The sequence below is a fragment of the Pimephales promelas genome, chromosome 7 (genome assembly GCF_988280905.1).
Source record: "Pimephales promelas chromosome 7, fPimPro1.hap1.1, whole genome shotgun sequence".
Classification (NCBI taxonomy): domain Eukaryota; kingdom Metazoa; phylum Chordata; class Actinopteri; order Cypriniformes; family Leuciscidae; genus Pimephales; species Pimephales promelas.
This window is the reverse complement of record NC_142775.1, coordinates 34,618,367-34,635,121: the sequence shown is the minus strand read 5'-3', so window position 1 is coordinate 34,635,121 and position 16,755 is coordinate 34,618,367. Positions and strand designations below refer to the sequence as shown.

The window sequence follows — 16,755 nt, the reverse complement described above, 5'->3', positions numbered from 1 at the left end:
AAGTTTGCGCAGTTGCAAGATGTTCTCCACAAATGTTTACATTTGGCTCAGATGCATTTGTATAAACCATCCATTGTAATGAATTCCTGAGATCTCTGGATCTCTTACCTCGTAGCATTGATGTTAATACTAAGATCTCCAGCGCTGCTGTTCTGCATCACATCCAGTAAAAATGTGATGTTGAGCTGGAAGAAAGAAAACAGACTTTTAGCCTATATTCCAACAAGACATGGTCACCAACAAACTCATTTAACTTCCATTGACATTTACCTTTGAGAAAGGAGGGATGTATAAATTTCCAACATTGCAGTCCAGTCCGATGGCCACTTTATTCTCCTCTGCAATTCCACAGCTGATGTATTTATCTTCCTGAAATATTGTCATAATATTAAAGCACATCAATGGCAAGAGTCCATTAAAGGGCATCAGCAACTCAAAGAGCTGAAAGCGGCCTGTGATATCTGAGACAGATTTGAACATTACTGAGCCAAAATGAAAATACCTCTAGTACTTTGATGAAATGCAGGTTGCTGGGAAACCTCAGATGAAGTCTGGGTAGAAAAGCATCATCTCCACTGTTGACTATTGTGGTGTTTAACATGAAGCTTTTTCCATTACCCAGAGCTAAATATGGCAATTTCATGTAGGATCTGTTGGGAAAACAGTTATTTAGATTTTAAAGTTTACATTTGATCCATATCCATTCTTTAGTCCATATAATTCAGGGAAATTGGCTCCATTGGGATGGATGGATGGATGGATGGGTGGGTGGATATGTGGATAAGTGGATGGGTGGATGGATGTGTGGATGGATGGATGGATGTGTGGGTGGATGGATGGATGGATGGATGGATGGCTGGGTGGATGTGTGGGTATATGGGTGGATGGATAAGTGGATGGGTGGATGGATAAGTGGGTGGATGGATGGATGGATGGGTGGGCGGATGTGTGGGTGGATGGGTGGATGGATAAGTGGATGGGTGGATGGAAGAGTGGATGGATGGATGGCTGGGTGGATGTGTGGGTATATGGGTGGATGTGTGGGTATATGGGTGGATGGATAAGTGGGTGGATGGATGGATGGATGGGCGGATGTGTGGGTGGATGTACAAGTGGATGGGTGGATGGATAAGTGGATGGGTGGATGGATGGATGGATGGGCGGATGGAAGGATGGATGGGCGGATGTGTGGATGGATGGGCGGATGTGTGGATGGATGGACTTTGGCTACTGAACATCTTTATTTGAAAATTACATAACATGTTTATTTTTTTATTTTTTGTCTCAAACAACAAAAACAGCTGAAATTTTTGGCCAAAAATGCCATAATTACAGATATTTACAGCTGTACAATATTTGATAAAACATTACACAATATGTTATAAGCTACTTTAAAAGTTAAAATGAATGAAGAACAATATCAGTTAGAAAATAAAATCATTATTAATAGAATTTTGGTAAATATTTAAAACTAAAATGTAAAATTTGCATTTTCACATTGTTATTAATAAAACTGTATGTTTTATTATAAATGGACTAACATAGTTTTATTGTTTAAATATGTGTATTATAATTAAATATTATATTCATATAATTATATCCAGTGCAATATTTGTTTAAAAATCATTTTATGTCTCCAAGTTTAGTGCAAATAAACTGCTTTTTCCTAAGGTATATATATTAAGCTCAAATCAAATTATGTTATGTGTATGACAATCTGAGGTAAAATTTCAAGTTATTAATATATTGTGAAAACTGGTGCAAAAGCAAATATTCAGTGTCTTTGCAACAAACCCTTTTGGATTTTTTTGAATAATACTTAGATATTGAAGAATATATATATATATATATATATATAGTTCATTTTAGAATATTTGCAAGACAATTTTTTCTAGAATTTAAAGGAAAAGAGTGTGTTTTATAGCCAGTGTTTTTCCTGCATCTGTTTGTGTAGCTTGTGCACTGAGGGCTCAAGCCTGATGTTCCTCATCTAAAGGCACCAGGTGCATCTGGGAGACTGACAAGCCACTCTCCCCCTCACTCTCTTTCCCTCTCTGACACACACACACCTTATGAATAATCAGATCATGTATTATCACCAATGGGTGAGGGGGGGTCCATAAATTAGTTTGCATACGGCTGCAAACATGATCCAAAATGCTAATGTGCACACTCACACTTGCGAGTCCAAGAAATGCGATGCATAAAATGTCTCAATATAAAGCTTTGGCTACTGTGAATGCTGCTTTAATGCGTGTATTCATGAGGACCGGATAATCTCAGAAACCTTCCTGTTAGGCACGAACAGAACCGGCACAACTAGAATATTTACAGACGTCTCTAGTTGTTCACCACGCAAATTCAAGAAAATGAAGAAATTCTGTTTTTAATGCCAATTTTAGAACTATTAAGATTTTTTTTGTTGCAAATAAATGCATTTTCCTCCAAAATTATCATTACCATAATGCAAAAAAATCACTGAATACAATAATAAAATAATTTTGTCCTGCCGGATAAATAATATATATATATATTTTTTTTACAAATACTTTTGTAATACTACAAATTTGAAAGCATACAGTTACTTTACATACTATTAGTTTACATTAATCAGACTGAGATTTTTCTTTTCAACAAAACAGAAAGGATTTGGGAGGGAAAGGTGCATTTAAAGTGACAAGTCGTCACAAAACCAGCTTCTTTTTCTTTACACATTTTTAATTTGATTTGATTTTGTGGTGTACTATGAAACAGATATTTCTCAGCCATTTCCATGAGATTCCCCCACTTAGCACAGATTATGTGAAGATAACTTACTGGGGTAAAACCAGATGAGCAGAAACCTGAAGGTTGGTTGAACAATTTTCCAAGGCGCAATATCTGGCAAAGATGGTCTACAAAAAGAACGATTTTCAAATCAGAACACATTATGACCCATTTTGAGGTTAATAAAGTGGCCACAAAAACGAAACAGAGATGGAAAAGAAAAACCAACCTTGTTTTTCACGACATTGGCCAGTTCATCCTTCTGCTGTAGAATGGGTTTGAGAGAAGGCAAATCCCCTGAGTCCCTCTGTGCCAAACGGTGCTCTCCAAGTTCATATTTCACCTCAAAATGGATGGGTGTGAAGATGTCACGGATATCTTTCTGCATACAAGAGAAATGAAACATAAAAACAAAATGATTTTTTTTCTGAAGAAAATAATGAGCACTTGCCCATCCAAAACTCACCTCTCGAATGCTAAGATTGGCATTGTGTTACAATACAGTTGCTAAGAGTTCACACTTTATATTAGGGTCCAATTCTCACTATTAACTACGACTTTTGCCTTGATAAACTCCTAATTACTGCCTATTAATAGTTAGTAAGGTAGTTGTTAAGTTTAGGTATTGGGTAGGATTAAGTGATGTACTGTAGACCCAGAATAAGGCATTCATATGTACTTTATATATACTAATAATCAGCCAATATCTGATTAATATGCATGCTAATAAGCAACTAGTTAATGCTGAGAATTGGACCCTAAGCTAAAGTGCACCATGAAATTGTTACTTTTATTCAGTAAGGAAGGATGCATTTAATTGGTAAAAAGTGACAGTAAAGACATGTATAATATTACAAAGGAATTTTAAAAGAAATGTACTATTAACCCTTTAAGCGCCAGAGGTTTTTTCCTAAAACGTTCGATTTTGACATCTTAATTTCAAATCTTTGCTAAAAAAGATAGATACTTTCTGTAAATTAGAAAAATATTAAGAATGACCCAAAGTTTATGTAGGGATTACATTTTTCCATCTAATTTGCATATTATGACGTCGTTTGGTGGCAGCAATCTTGGATTATAGAATAGAAGTCAGGTTTAATTGATAAAATGCAGCACTTCTTTCCCCCCAAAATTATCACTGGGTATATTAGACGAGGTTGAAGTATTCAAAGTAAATTTAAATGACATGACATTTTTTTTAGTCAGTGATGAAGTATGACATGTCTGCTATCCAGTGGAGGAGAGGTCGAACGAAATTCAACACCCAATTTGACAAAAATCGGCCGTTTTATTCAGTTTTTATTCAGTTTTATTATATCTTGTCGAGTAAACTCGACTGTGGCGCCTAGAGGGTTAATATCAATTCACAGAGAATCCTGAAAAATAAATAAAAATCACGATTGACAAAAATTGTAGGCCACAACTGTTTTGAACATTGATAATAATAATAAAAAAAAATCTTGATCAAATCACATATTAAAATCATTTTTGGAGGATCATGTGACACTGAACACTGGAGTAAAGATGCTAAAACTTCAGCTTTGCATCACAGGAATAAATTACCTTTTTAAATATATTAACATAGAAAACCAGTTCATTTAAACTGTAATAATGTTTCACAATATTCCTGTTAATAATCTATTATTGATCTAAATCAAATGAATGCGGCCCTGATGATCATAAGAGACTTTGTTCGAAAGCATTGCCGACCCCAGACTTGTGAACGGAAGTGTATGATTTTGACTAAACTTTTTTTATTCCTCCCTGACCTCAGTGCAGATAATTAATGCAGGTAAGGTTTGCTCTGTCAGCTGTGATGGCCATCTCTAATTGGGGGCTCGGTGTTTGGGATTTGTCCTGTGGGGTCTCTGGGGCCTGTATTTAGCTGCAGGGGAGACGTGTGACCGGGGTTTTGGAAGCCTGTTCTATGGCCAGTGTAAATGAGCTGGACTTCAGCCACAACCACAGCCTCAGAGAGACGCTAATTTCTGCAGCAAAGGCTAAACTCAAAGTCAACGCTGTGAACTTGTGTCCTTCGCTCAGAATCTGGTCACGTGCACACACACGTCTAGTTGGTCCATCTCATGGGCTGACAACTGATATTTCAAAGAAACTGATGAATTTATCAAGGGCATTGATGAAAATGACTGGGTGGGTGTTTCCTTCACACCTACATTCAGCACCAAGTCAATTTAGCTCAAAACAACAACTGAAAATGACACCTTCCTTTTTAAAACTTGTGCCTCACATATACTTAACCGCACTTTAATGTACCTTCAGTTTTGGGTGGCGAGGAGTTACATACAACTTAAACTTGATTACCACAGACAATAATATGAACTTGTCACTTAGTTTGTGGAAACTTTTGTCTTACCAGTAATGTATAGCATTTACTGAAATCTAGTAGGAAAGTGTGCCACGGGGTTTCAACCAGAAAAAGGCAAGTTAAAGGAGTAGTTCACTTTTTAAAAAAAATTTGCTGATAATTTACTCACCCCTATGTCATCCAAGATATCCATGTCACTCTTTATTCAGTCGAAAAGAAATTAAGGTTTTTGATGAAAACAGGATTTTTCTCCATATAATGCACTTCACTGGGAACCAAACGGTTCAAGGTCCAAAAGACAGTTTCAGTGCAAACTGCAAACTGTTCAAAGGGCTTTAAACGATTCCAGACGATGAATAAGGGTCTTATCAAGCGAAACGATCGCTCATTAAAAAAAACAAAAAACAAAGTTTAAGTTTTATAAGCTCAAATGGTCGCCTTGATCTGTTCCTACATCACCTACATCAAGATGAGACGAGATGGCAATAACATACGTATAAGCTGACTAACAGACTTCAAAAAAATAAAATAACAGGGGTCAAGCAGTCACCTTCCTAAAACACAGCACAAGATGTTCGCCACATCTGCTACGCGTTCCATTCGTTACTCTCATTGCCCATTAATTAAGCCCTAAAATACCTCAAATGTAGCAGCCTCGTTGTTTGGGTTTGACAGATAATCGCACTTGTTTATGGCCTTCGTTTCCATCAGCAGCCATTAATAACAGCGCAGTCATCACGCGCCTCCATTAATTACTGTGTAAAACATGAGCTGGATCAGATGGCCCTGATTACAGGAAAAGACAGAGGGAGAGGCGTCCAGAGAGGCCCACCAAACACCTGGAACATTCACTCATACTCACGAAGCCATCTATCCGCACTTCATCAACTGTCTAGGTCTCTTTCTATCTGTAACCGTTCTCCCCCATGCCGTCCTGCCTGGCTCTTCCTCTTGTTCTCCAGCAGCGACAACCTGCTATCGACTCCAACAAACTATCTATATGAGCCTCTTTATCATCCCGGCCTCCTGCGTGGAGTCACGCTGTAAACCTAGAGAGAGTCACACCACCTGGGCCTTTCGGCGAGGCTGATTAACTCGAGCATGAAGAGCAGAGTGGCATGGGCGAATCACAGCTGTGAGTCTGAGTCAGCACTTTCATATCCAGTGTCCAAGTCTATAACGCACATGTGGGGCGATCAAAGAAGTCCTTAGCATCGAGTCCTGATGTGTTAAAGGAACGTAAGTTCACTCACATAATCAAATTTTGTTGATTTTTAGCTAATATTTAAACATTTTAAAAGTTCTACATTTCAATGTGACATTATACAATAATAACTGAAATGCAACAAATAATAAAAGTAATAATAAATAAACAATAGTAAAAATGAGAAAAGCACATAGCAAAATTGCTAAAAATGTAATTGTAAATAAAATGAAAACTGAAAATATAAAAATATAAGCTAATTCAAAATATTAATTAATACTGTAAAACAGTAGTGTTTAAAACAGTGTCAGCTGATAATAAAAACAGTGTCAGTTGATAATAAAAACAGTGTCAGGGTAATGCATACAGTTTTATAACTTTAAGGGCCATAACACACTGGCTGCATGGCGTGAGCGCCTCAGCTGGGTGGCGTGTCATTTTTATTTCGGCTCCCATGTTAACAGATTAGAGCTTGCAGAATGCTGCGTGACGTCTCAGGCGCGGCTTGGCCGTGCGGAAAACGTGTGCACGCCTATTTTTCACGCGACACGTTGGAAGCGTTTCCAGGCAAAATAGAGTAGGAAAAGATGTGTATGTTATTTTGTACACGAATATATGAAGAGTTCAGATGCAAAAGCCTCTAAATGCCATTTGAAATTTTCTTCTTTAATGATGATTTTTATCAAACTTGTATATTTACGTTCAGTGATTTCACTTAAATGGCAATGATAATTACCTATTAATTGATATTTAAGTGAAATTACTGAACTTAAATATACAAGTTTGATAAAAATCATCATTAAAGAAGAAAATTTCAAATGGCATTTAGAGGCTTTTGCATCTGAACTCTTCATATATTAATAAATTTGTTTTTATGTTTGAAAGTCTAGGTTTGACAAATTCAGATATACATATAATTTAAAAATAAATCAATAAATAATTATCAATTTTCAAATATTGCACTTGTCAATACAGAACAAAATCTTCTGTAGTCTATTTTGCTGTCAATACTGCTGAGAGAGTCTTTATTAGTAGGCTGCACGATTTGGGCCAAAATGATAATCATGATTATTTTGATCAATATTGAGATCACGATTAATAATCACGATTATTTGTTGATTTTAACCAAAACAAATGTTATTGTCACATAGGCTAACTGCTTTCACATCAATATTGTGCAACATTCCTGCTAATGTACATCTAAGTGCATACAAATGAAATGGGTCCTCTTATTCACCAAAATTCAGTGCAAATATCAGTATTCAAATATCTCCTTAAAGAATAAATAAAAATAAAGAGAACAATAAAGAAAATTTAACAGGGCACTATTTTACATTGTGTAAATATATTTTAGGAAGCAAAATATAAACTTGCATTGTACCTGCATAATGGATGTGAATAAAACGCGCAAAATATACAATCGATAAAAAACAAATATTCCATAACAGAATGTAACCAAATGAGAACATGTCAAGGCAGAACTATGCACTGAAGTTCGATTAATGGATGAAATTTAGAGTCATTCTTACATAGTCTTATTCTTTCAGAGTATTACTGCATACATTTAATCTATTTAATCCTCCATTTGAAAGTTTATGTGCTTGAATTATTTCTATTTATTGAACAATAGTTCAAAACAAGATGTTTGTATTAGCAAAACTCGGTTTCTCTCGTTCACTCTCGCGACTGGAGCTCATGGAGGCACGTGATCAGACAGTGGTTTACAGGGCGCTAGATTGGCTTTGAAACGTACGGAAAGTTCTGTGAATGTAATGACACATTTTGAATATCGCTCAATGATGCGAATTTCAATTCATCAAAAAAATGATGCGAATTTGATCGTGGGAAGCCAAAATCGTGATCGTGATTAAAATTCGATTAATCGGGCAGCCCTAGTTTAGGTGCAAAATCTGTGTTAAAAGTCCCATCCCTCAGCAAAGGTAATGAACATAAATAGAGTCTCTCACCTTCATGAAGGCCTGATGGGAAGTGCAGGTGAGCTGCTCGTGCTTGGCCTTCACTCTGCCCACCGTGACATTTGATGTTCCGTTTCCACTGAAATAAAATCGAGATGGAAAGCCCTCTTTGTGGTGAACGTCAGCTGTCAGGTTGTACTTCAGTTCTGCACAGGTTCAGAGACAAAGTTAGAATTAGACAACATGAAGAGTTCAGATGCAAAAGCCTCTAAATGCCATTTGAAATTTTCTTCTTTAATGATGATTTTTATCAAACTTGTATATTTAAGTTCAGTAATTTCACTTAAATAACAATTAATAGGTAATTATCATTGCCATTTAAGTGAAATCACTGAACTTAAATATACAAGCTTGATAAAAATGATCATTCTAGAAGAAAATTTCAAATGGCACTTAGAGGCTTTTGCATCTAAATTAAAGAGTGTACACTACCGTTCAAAAGTTTGGGGGTGGTTAGGTTTTGTAATGAATTTGAAAATTCCTTTAGAAATCATTATAATATGCTGATTTGCTGCTCAATAAATATCTATTATTATCAATGTAAAAATGTATGGCTGCTTCATATTTTTTGTGTTATGTTATTTGTTCAGGTTCAGACTTTTGTAACATTAGAAATGTCTTTACTATTTTAATCAATTAAATGCATCAGTACTGAATACAAGACAGGAGTAATTTATTTCAATTTAAAAAAAAAAAACTTACTGACCAAAATCTTTTGATCAGTAGTGCATGTCACAATACAGTTATTTTTGCTGCAAATGAAAATAAATAAATAAAATAAATAAATAAATGTACCTGTAATAAATGTAAAAAAAACAAAACTATTTTGGATAATCCAGTCAAATAAATCCTTCACAAATGAAAGGTATCTCATTTAACAATTTTCTACAAATCAAAAGGTTAATTACAAATTAATTAGTTGGCATCAGGTTAAAATGGAACAACTGCTATTATGAAATGGATAGAATTCTGAATCTATAATTTTGAGTGAAAGACGTTATGATATTCCTCTGTGATTGAAAACAACTAAACTCCACGAGGCACCAGCTCTTGACTTGTCTGGTATACTTCATTCTCACACACGCTAATAACACACAGCAGTGCATTTTCCATCTGCAGCGGTATAGCAGTATTGCAAAACCTCTGAGTGGCAAATTTCTACCATCACTACTTCATCAGTTTCAAGATCATTAATATTTGTCATCAAACATGGCTCTGTTGTTTACTATGTGTTCAGTGAGTGTGGCTCTATCAGTGAAGGCAGGCCTTGACACACACCCTGCGTCCTCTAACCGCCACAACAAAAGATGGGATTGTGCAGTAGAGATAAAGAGCTGGGAAAGAGGTCTGAAACACAGAACTGCCACGTGCTGATAAGACGAGCCAACACACAGCCTCTCGCAAACAAAGAGCTCTAGTCCAAAACGTTCATCCTTGAACGCTGTGTACTCAATTCTAAGAAGAACACATGTGTGGAGCTCCAAATATCACAGGACATTTTCGCATCTAAAAAAGTCTGCGGGAAATTTCAAGTGATCTTGCATCAGTCGGTTGCACAAATCTCACTGCATGTGGATTTGGAGAGAATTTTAAGTCTTCAAAAAACTTTTCGGTCCCACTTTATATTAAGTGGCTTTACGTGCTATGTACTTATATTGAACAATAAGTACAATGTATTATTGTGTTCCTGTTGTATTGTTAAACACTTTTGCTGCTATTGAGGTGTGATACGGGTAGGGTTAGGGATAGGTGTGGTGGTATGGGTCGGATTAAGGGTAGGTTAAGGTGTGAGGGGAGGGTCAACTGTGTAATTACAAATGTAACTTACAGCTGTAATTACATGCTGGTATTTTTAAAATATAAGTACAATGTAAAAACATGTATGTACACAATAAGTCCATTGTATCAACTTATTAATTTCAATGTAAGTATATAGTACTTAAAGCCACTTAATATAAAGTGGGACCCACTTTTCAAATTAAGATTAACATAAGTGTATATTTGATGGAATAGGACTGTCTTACCTATGTTTCCTGGGATTTGTTTCCCTCTGACTCTAAAGCACACGTTAACATTGATGCACACGGCAGGCAGACCGTTGTCAGTACACTGGGCTATGGAACGGTTCAAGCTCTCAGGCATCAACATGACAGCATCCACTTTCACCACTGGACGCGTCCTGAAACAACCAGTTACTGGGTTTATCATCAGATCGAAAAATTAACACGCAGTTTTCATATACAGCAGTATATAGGGATGGCCAGGGCTAGATGTCACATGGGAATTTGTCATATGTAGACAGACAGACAAACATCCCATGCCAGCTGAAGCATGCTTTTCATTGCCATTAACGGTGAAATTGTTTGAAATGTAATGTTTTTTACCGTTGAAAGGCTATAAAATAATGCCTTTACAGACCAGCTAGGCCTGGAATAGGAAAATGCTGGCTTCTTTGCATTTACTGTGCTGATTTTGGAAGATTGAATTGAACTGTGCTAAATGTTGTGTAGTCACTCTTAGAAAAAAGGGTTCATTGGGGTTCTATTTATGAAGCATAGGGATCTTTACTCAACTCCAAAGAACCTTTTAATGCTAAAAAAAAGTTCTATAATGACAAGAAAGAACCCTTTTGGCACAAAGGTTTCTATAAGCTATTATTCATTCATATATTTCATAATTCTGCAACATTTTGTAGTTGAAATTAAATTATTGTTTATCAAACTTAATATCACATTTTAATCATGCTGATTTTTGGAGGAGAAAAACTGAAATGGAACTCTTCATGTGATATTGATTAACTACATAAAATTATATAAATATAGGATTGTATATTAACAGGCGGGGATGGGGTGTTGGTTATAGTAAGTTATTATTATTATTTTTTTTTAAAAAAGTTTATTATTTTCCTGCATATAAGAAAATCTATCCTGAAACCTGTAATTATTTCAAGGCTATTTGATGTCTGAATAAAAACCAATTTAACAAAATTATATAAATATATACATTTTCTAACCCCAATATTTTGAATTTTGTGATCATTCACATCCATTCATAAGGGTCTTGATGTTTGTCAATAATGTGAAATATTTAATGAATGAATGATAATGAATGAACCCAAAAGGTTCCATATAGAACCCTTTTCCTGTTTACAAAGAACCCTGAAGGGTTCTTATTATTGAACCCTTAAAAAGGTTTCTGTATAGAACCTTTTAGGGGTTCCAAATACGTAGCACTGATAGAACCTTTTCTTATAAGAGTGTGCTATTGGCAACTGAAAATATAATACATTTAGCTTAAACAAATTCCCATAGCAAATACCACCATCGTAAAGCCTTAAAGTTACCAAAGTAAGTGTAAGTGAAAATTCTGCTGTTTTTACCTGAACACCACAGCTGAGTCTGAGAGGAAAGCTCCCACAGCAACATCTGGGTGAAAACAGAAAAAATCCCATAAACCACACATGACTTGGTTATTCTTTAACATATTCATTACTCCCTGGTGCTCTGATATTCTTTAAAAAAATAAACATTTCTACAAGGTCACAGTTGCAACCCTACTTTACAAAGGGAGTGCTGTTCAGTTATAAAAAAAAAAAGTCTCTTCTTGATTTTGTACAACATTTTCAAGAAGCACTTCCCAGTTAACACCCACAACCTGAGGTTTTATATTTTGGCCACACACAGCAGCTACATATGCACTTATGCATAGATTTTGTTTTTTTGCAGAAGAGTTCACTCACAAAAATTCAGGGAGTGACAATCACATTTACATTAAATACAAGTGTGAGAAGCGTGAGAACAGAACTGAAAAACTAGGCAAGGCAGTGGCTCCATTCTCTTTTACACACTAATGATTTGTTTAAAAAAAAAAGTAGCTAACAGTAGATATGTACATTACCCTTCAAAATTTGGATTCAGTAAGATTTTTTTTATGTAAACTGCATTTATAAAACATTAATATGAAACATTATTACAATTCAAAATAACTTTAAATTTTAAATTGTAATTTATTCCTGTTGCAAAGCATCATCACTCCAGTCTTCAGTGTCACGTGATTCTTCAGAAATCATTCTAATGTTGCTCAAGAAACATTTATTATTTGTTTGTCAATTTTGAAAACAGTTGTGCTGCTTAATATTATTGTGGAAACTTTTTTGATGTTATTATGATGAACTTTATAAATGTCACTTTTGAACAAATTTAATACATCCTTGCTGAACAAAAGCATTAATTTCTTTAAAAAAAAAAAAACAATCTCTGACTTTTGAGCGTATAGTGTTAGTTGAACTGTTGCCATCCATTCCTCTTATTCACAGAGCAATATCCTATTCATGTTGTTGTGTTAAAAGTATTACCTGGGTAATTGTTGCCATCAATATCAACTCCTCCAGACACTGATTGGCCAAACATCCTGAGGTTGTAGCCCAACAAAGAGCCTGTTATTCTCTGCAGAAGAAAGCACAAAGACAGCATTCAGAATATTTTTAGATTCAGGACTTTACATCATACATGCCAATGACGCTGTACTGTACTCCAAGAGACATGCAAATGATCCTATTTATGACTGGTTTAACATTAATTTCATAAATGGGATGAAGGTAAACTGATTTATCGATTTGATTTATAAAGGACAGCTACACAAATCTAGTTAACAGTCTCTTATATATTCTTGCATTGTGTTTGTCACATTTAGATGCCTTTAATTTACATTTATTACAGAGTACTCTGGAATACTTGATTCTAAATGATCACTCAGTTTATTTTGCAATAATGACCGGCTGACTTCACATTATGCCTTACTTTTCTGCTTTTCAGACACACAAACTTGACAGTGCATTCAAGGTATTTATTTGATCAGTTTGTGTTACATGGGAATCAAACCCATGCTTGAGCCATGCTCTAAAATAACTAGAAAACCACAGTATTGTTATAAGCTAATCACTAAAAACTTCCTGCATGTAATCATTTAGGCCTGATGTTAATATAATTAGATGAAGCTCTTCCTAAGCATCCGTTTATAACTGGACTCTCGTGATTTTGATTTGTCAAGCCCTGATCACTTGTTGAAGCTATATGTGGAGAGAGAGGGATTTCAGGAAATCACACCAATTAGACTGGACGCCTTCCTCTTAGTAGCTACTCCAGTGTAGACATGAAAGACTCAAAAAAAAACAATAGGGAAGTTCACACAGGATGGGCACAACTGCTCAGGTGCTTTTCCCGCCTTTAATATGAGTATAAACTGCAGATGGGGAACGTACTTGAGAGAAACTTTGTGCAATTCCACTTTTCCTCCCATTGTAGATATAAATAGCACCATGCAGATCGTCCTCCTGAGGGGCTCCAATGGCCACATCTGAAACACAGGTATAATTGCATTAGCTTTGTTCCAAAACATAGTGAGCAGTCCTAACAAGACACACATTTTAAAACATCATATAGGCACTATTGAAACAAAGACTGCTCCAAAAGCTATATATGCACCAGAAATATGCAATTTCTAAGATTGAAAGTTTGGTTTTTGTAATAAGGTTTTGAGCGGTAGTGTGCCAACTTTTAGTCAAATTCTAATGTAGCATTGCATTATACATTATACTATGGGAAAAGGTATTCCCATAATGTAGTGCAGGCTCAGTAAAACATTCATTCACAATGTGAGAGTAATCATTACAAATATGTGTAAAAGTAATGTAATTTAATTCATTAAAAATACCCCAAATGTTATATCAGCTGACTATGTAGGTAATAGCTTTCAAAGCAGAGCAAATTTAAACATGCCATAAAGAGTTTCTGACCATGAAAACATTATTTATATAAATAATTTTGTTGTCAAAATGAATAGTTTATGCTGATGCACTGGCAAAACATGTGAAGTATGTGTGAGTGTGCATGTTTCACTCTTTCAAGAGTGTTTTTTCTGTGGTGTTTTTCTGTAACTGTGTGGCCATGTTCGTGACCATGTTCCTAACCAGGTTCCGTTTTTTAAACCACACCAAACTCTCTAAAATTAGATTTACCAAGTTCAACTCCAAACCTGAGTCAGAGATTAACTAATACCTCACCATGAAACAAATCATAAAGATGTGGGTTCTAGCGAAAAGGCTTTTCATTGTAAATATTACACAGAATGAGGAAGTAAAACCATAAAACCTTACTTGAGGATTAAACAAACATCATTTAAATAAAAGTCATTTTATTATAACATATTACATTTTTATGACACTTGGTTTGTCAACTTATTATAAGAAACGTACAAACTGTGAAGGTTTATAAAGGCTCAAATATTGTTGTATTAGATATACGATACCTGGATACCCATCATCGTCAATATCACCAAGGTTTATGATGGTTTCTCCAAATCGTGCTGCATAAGAGTCGCTGCCGACTAACTCAAAGTCTGCCTCTTTCAATTTAGCCTGAGAAAGAGACACAATGACACTAAGGATATTTTTAAGAGGAGCATCATAGTCGGCAAGGCTTAGACTTCTCCTGGCCACGGACTTGAGACTAGCTGCTTTTAGAGGGAAAATTTCCCTATAACTGCTGGTCTAGGAAAACAATAGTATATTGCTGAAACAGATTTGGCAAACGTCCCAGTGTGTATCTGTGTTTGCGGTCTGGACTCTGGAGAATGGCAAAGATTTCAATTTACAATGTGTTTTTGAAGCATTGAGCAATGCAGCCAATCACAAACCCATCTGTTGATTTCTTGAAGCAATGGCCAGTCAGAGGTATTTAAGTTTGCACAGTTCCACACACTCGCAAATCCTTGTAACTTAGTGTGATCACGACGAACTAAGATGAGAGACAGCTTTTTAGCGATTTTAAAGGGAACGCTCTTTGCACGCTTTCTGCCATTCCAAATCCTGTATACTTGCTTTTGAGTTAAAACTAACAGTGGCTTATAAATGTAGACACTTAAATAACATATTTATTGGGAGTGTTTATGCTGCAATGTGTAGGTTGTGCAGTGGCACTTCAATTTTAAAAGTGTTTTTAAAAGTGAATTTACACTTAAAACGAGAGAAAAAAAAAACATCTGCCAACATTAACTTAGATAGAAATATATATAAATTACAAAAAAATAAATAGTTACGTTTATTTGTCCTACCCCACTGGTAGATATTTATGAAGATGATGATGATGATATATGAAGATGATGATGGTATAAAAAAAAACATGTATTGAATAAAAACATCTGCCAACATAAACTTATAGAGAAATATATATAGATTACAAAAAAAAAAATAGAAATAGTTACATTTATTTGTCCTACCCCACTGGGAGCTATTTTTTTTTTTGTTCTATTTTTAAGCATAAAGTCACTTAGTTGTGATCCTTTTTTCAGGAAACAAGACTTAATACCTCAAGTAATTCTGCATCTCATGTAAATGTATACTGATTTAAGAATCTGTAGATATTTTTCTAGTGAAAAATAAGTCGAAAATACTAAGGATGAAATTTTGTTTTTGCAGTGTAATAGTATTTACTGTACTGCCCTTAATTTATGCTAATTTATATATATATATATATATTTATATATCGCTGCCTCACCTCTCCCTGGTTTATGTAGACATGCACACGTCCCTCTTCCCTCACTGAGCTGAACATAGGAGCCCCCACCAACAGATCGGACAGTCCGTCCGCGTTCAGGTCGACAGCACATACACTAGCTCCATAATAAGAGCCGAGCTGTAAAAAGGAACAAACATCCCCATTGTGATCATTCAGCAGGAACATCCCTTAAGAACACTTAAAATTCTTGAAATTTCTTACCTTCTTGCCCTTGGTTGTATTAACAATTTTCAAAGTGTTGCCCTCAATCCTGAATATGTAGGCCTGGAGTAAAAGAAAACACAGGAGTATGGGAAATGGTAACAACAACAACAACAACGGCAGCATAGCAATGGATTGTATATGCTGGAGATTGTTACATTTCTGTATAGTTTTATCACAAATATACATGGTAGGTCCCTGATAACTCATTTTCCAGTCTTGGTTTCTTTGGTAAAATCATTAGATAGCAGACAAAACTCATAAACACTGCAAACTCAGCACATATGTAAAAAAAGAAAAAGAAAAAAAAACGTACTTCCTCTTCAGCACAGATGGTAGAAGAGTTTAGTTTAACCGATTTACCGTTCACAACTGTCTTACAGAGCAGATGTCAAGAGGGTTTCATATCTAAAACCATTTTATACACAACCACCTGGAATCTCTGATATTCAGTATGGGGTCTTCAAATGTGTACAAAAGCCTGCATGTCTAACCAAACTAGAGAACTTTAACACTAACCTACTCCAAACTTGGGTCTGTGCTAATAATCAGATAGGGGAAGATGATGGTGGTGGTGGTGATGTTAACCCTTACTTTACCAGTCTGTTCATGCTGGGGAGCACCACCCACTATCTCAGTACTTTGAGGATCTAGAAAGTGTCCGGCACCAACAGCATAACCTGATGGGAAGAAAACCAAACATGGAGG

At 35.5% G+C, this 16,755-nt stretch overlaps 1 protein-coding gene across 3 annotated transcripts in view; it reads right to left on the bottom strand.

Annotated features, from left to right (window-relative positions):
- itga4 (integrin alpha 4) overlaps nt 1-16,755 on the bottom strand; it is a 55,672-nt gene that overhangs the window by 5,629 nt on the left and 33,288 nt on the right. For all 3 annotated transcript variants that reach the window (XM_089133376.1, XM_089133377.1, XM_039683435.2), the window contains 14 exons: nt 16,642-16,727; nt 16,048-16,110; nt 15,826-15,963; nt 14,579-14,687; nt 13,533-13,627; nt 12,627-12,717; nt 11,652-11,697; nt 10,297-10,451; nt 8,264-8,418; nt 2,996-3,148; nt 2,818-2,894; nt 503-650; nt 271-369; nt 109-185 (listed from right to left, as the gene is read on the bottom strand). In XM_089133376.1, the coding sequence (XP_088989502.1) occupies nt 109-185; nt 271-369; nt 503-650; nt 2,818-2,894; nt 2,996-3,148; nt 8,264-8,418; nt 10,297-10,451; nt 11,652-11,697; nt 12,627-12,717; nt 13,533-13,627; nt 14,579-14,687; nt 15,826-15,963; nt 16,048-16,110; nt 16,642-16,727 (1,492 nt within the window). The remainder of the gene's footprint in view (nt 1-108; nt 186-270; nt 370-502; nt 651-2,817; nt 2,895-2,995; nt 3,149-8,263; nt 8,419-10,296; nt 10,452-11,651; nt 11,698-12,626; nt 12,718-13,532; nt 13,628-14,578; nt 14,688-15,825; nt 15,964-16,047; nt 16,111-16,641; nt 16,728-16,755) is intronic.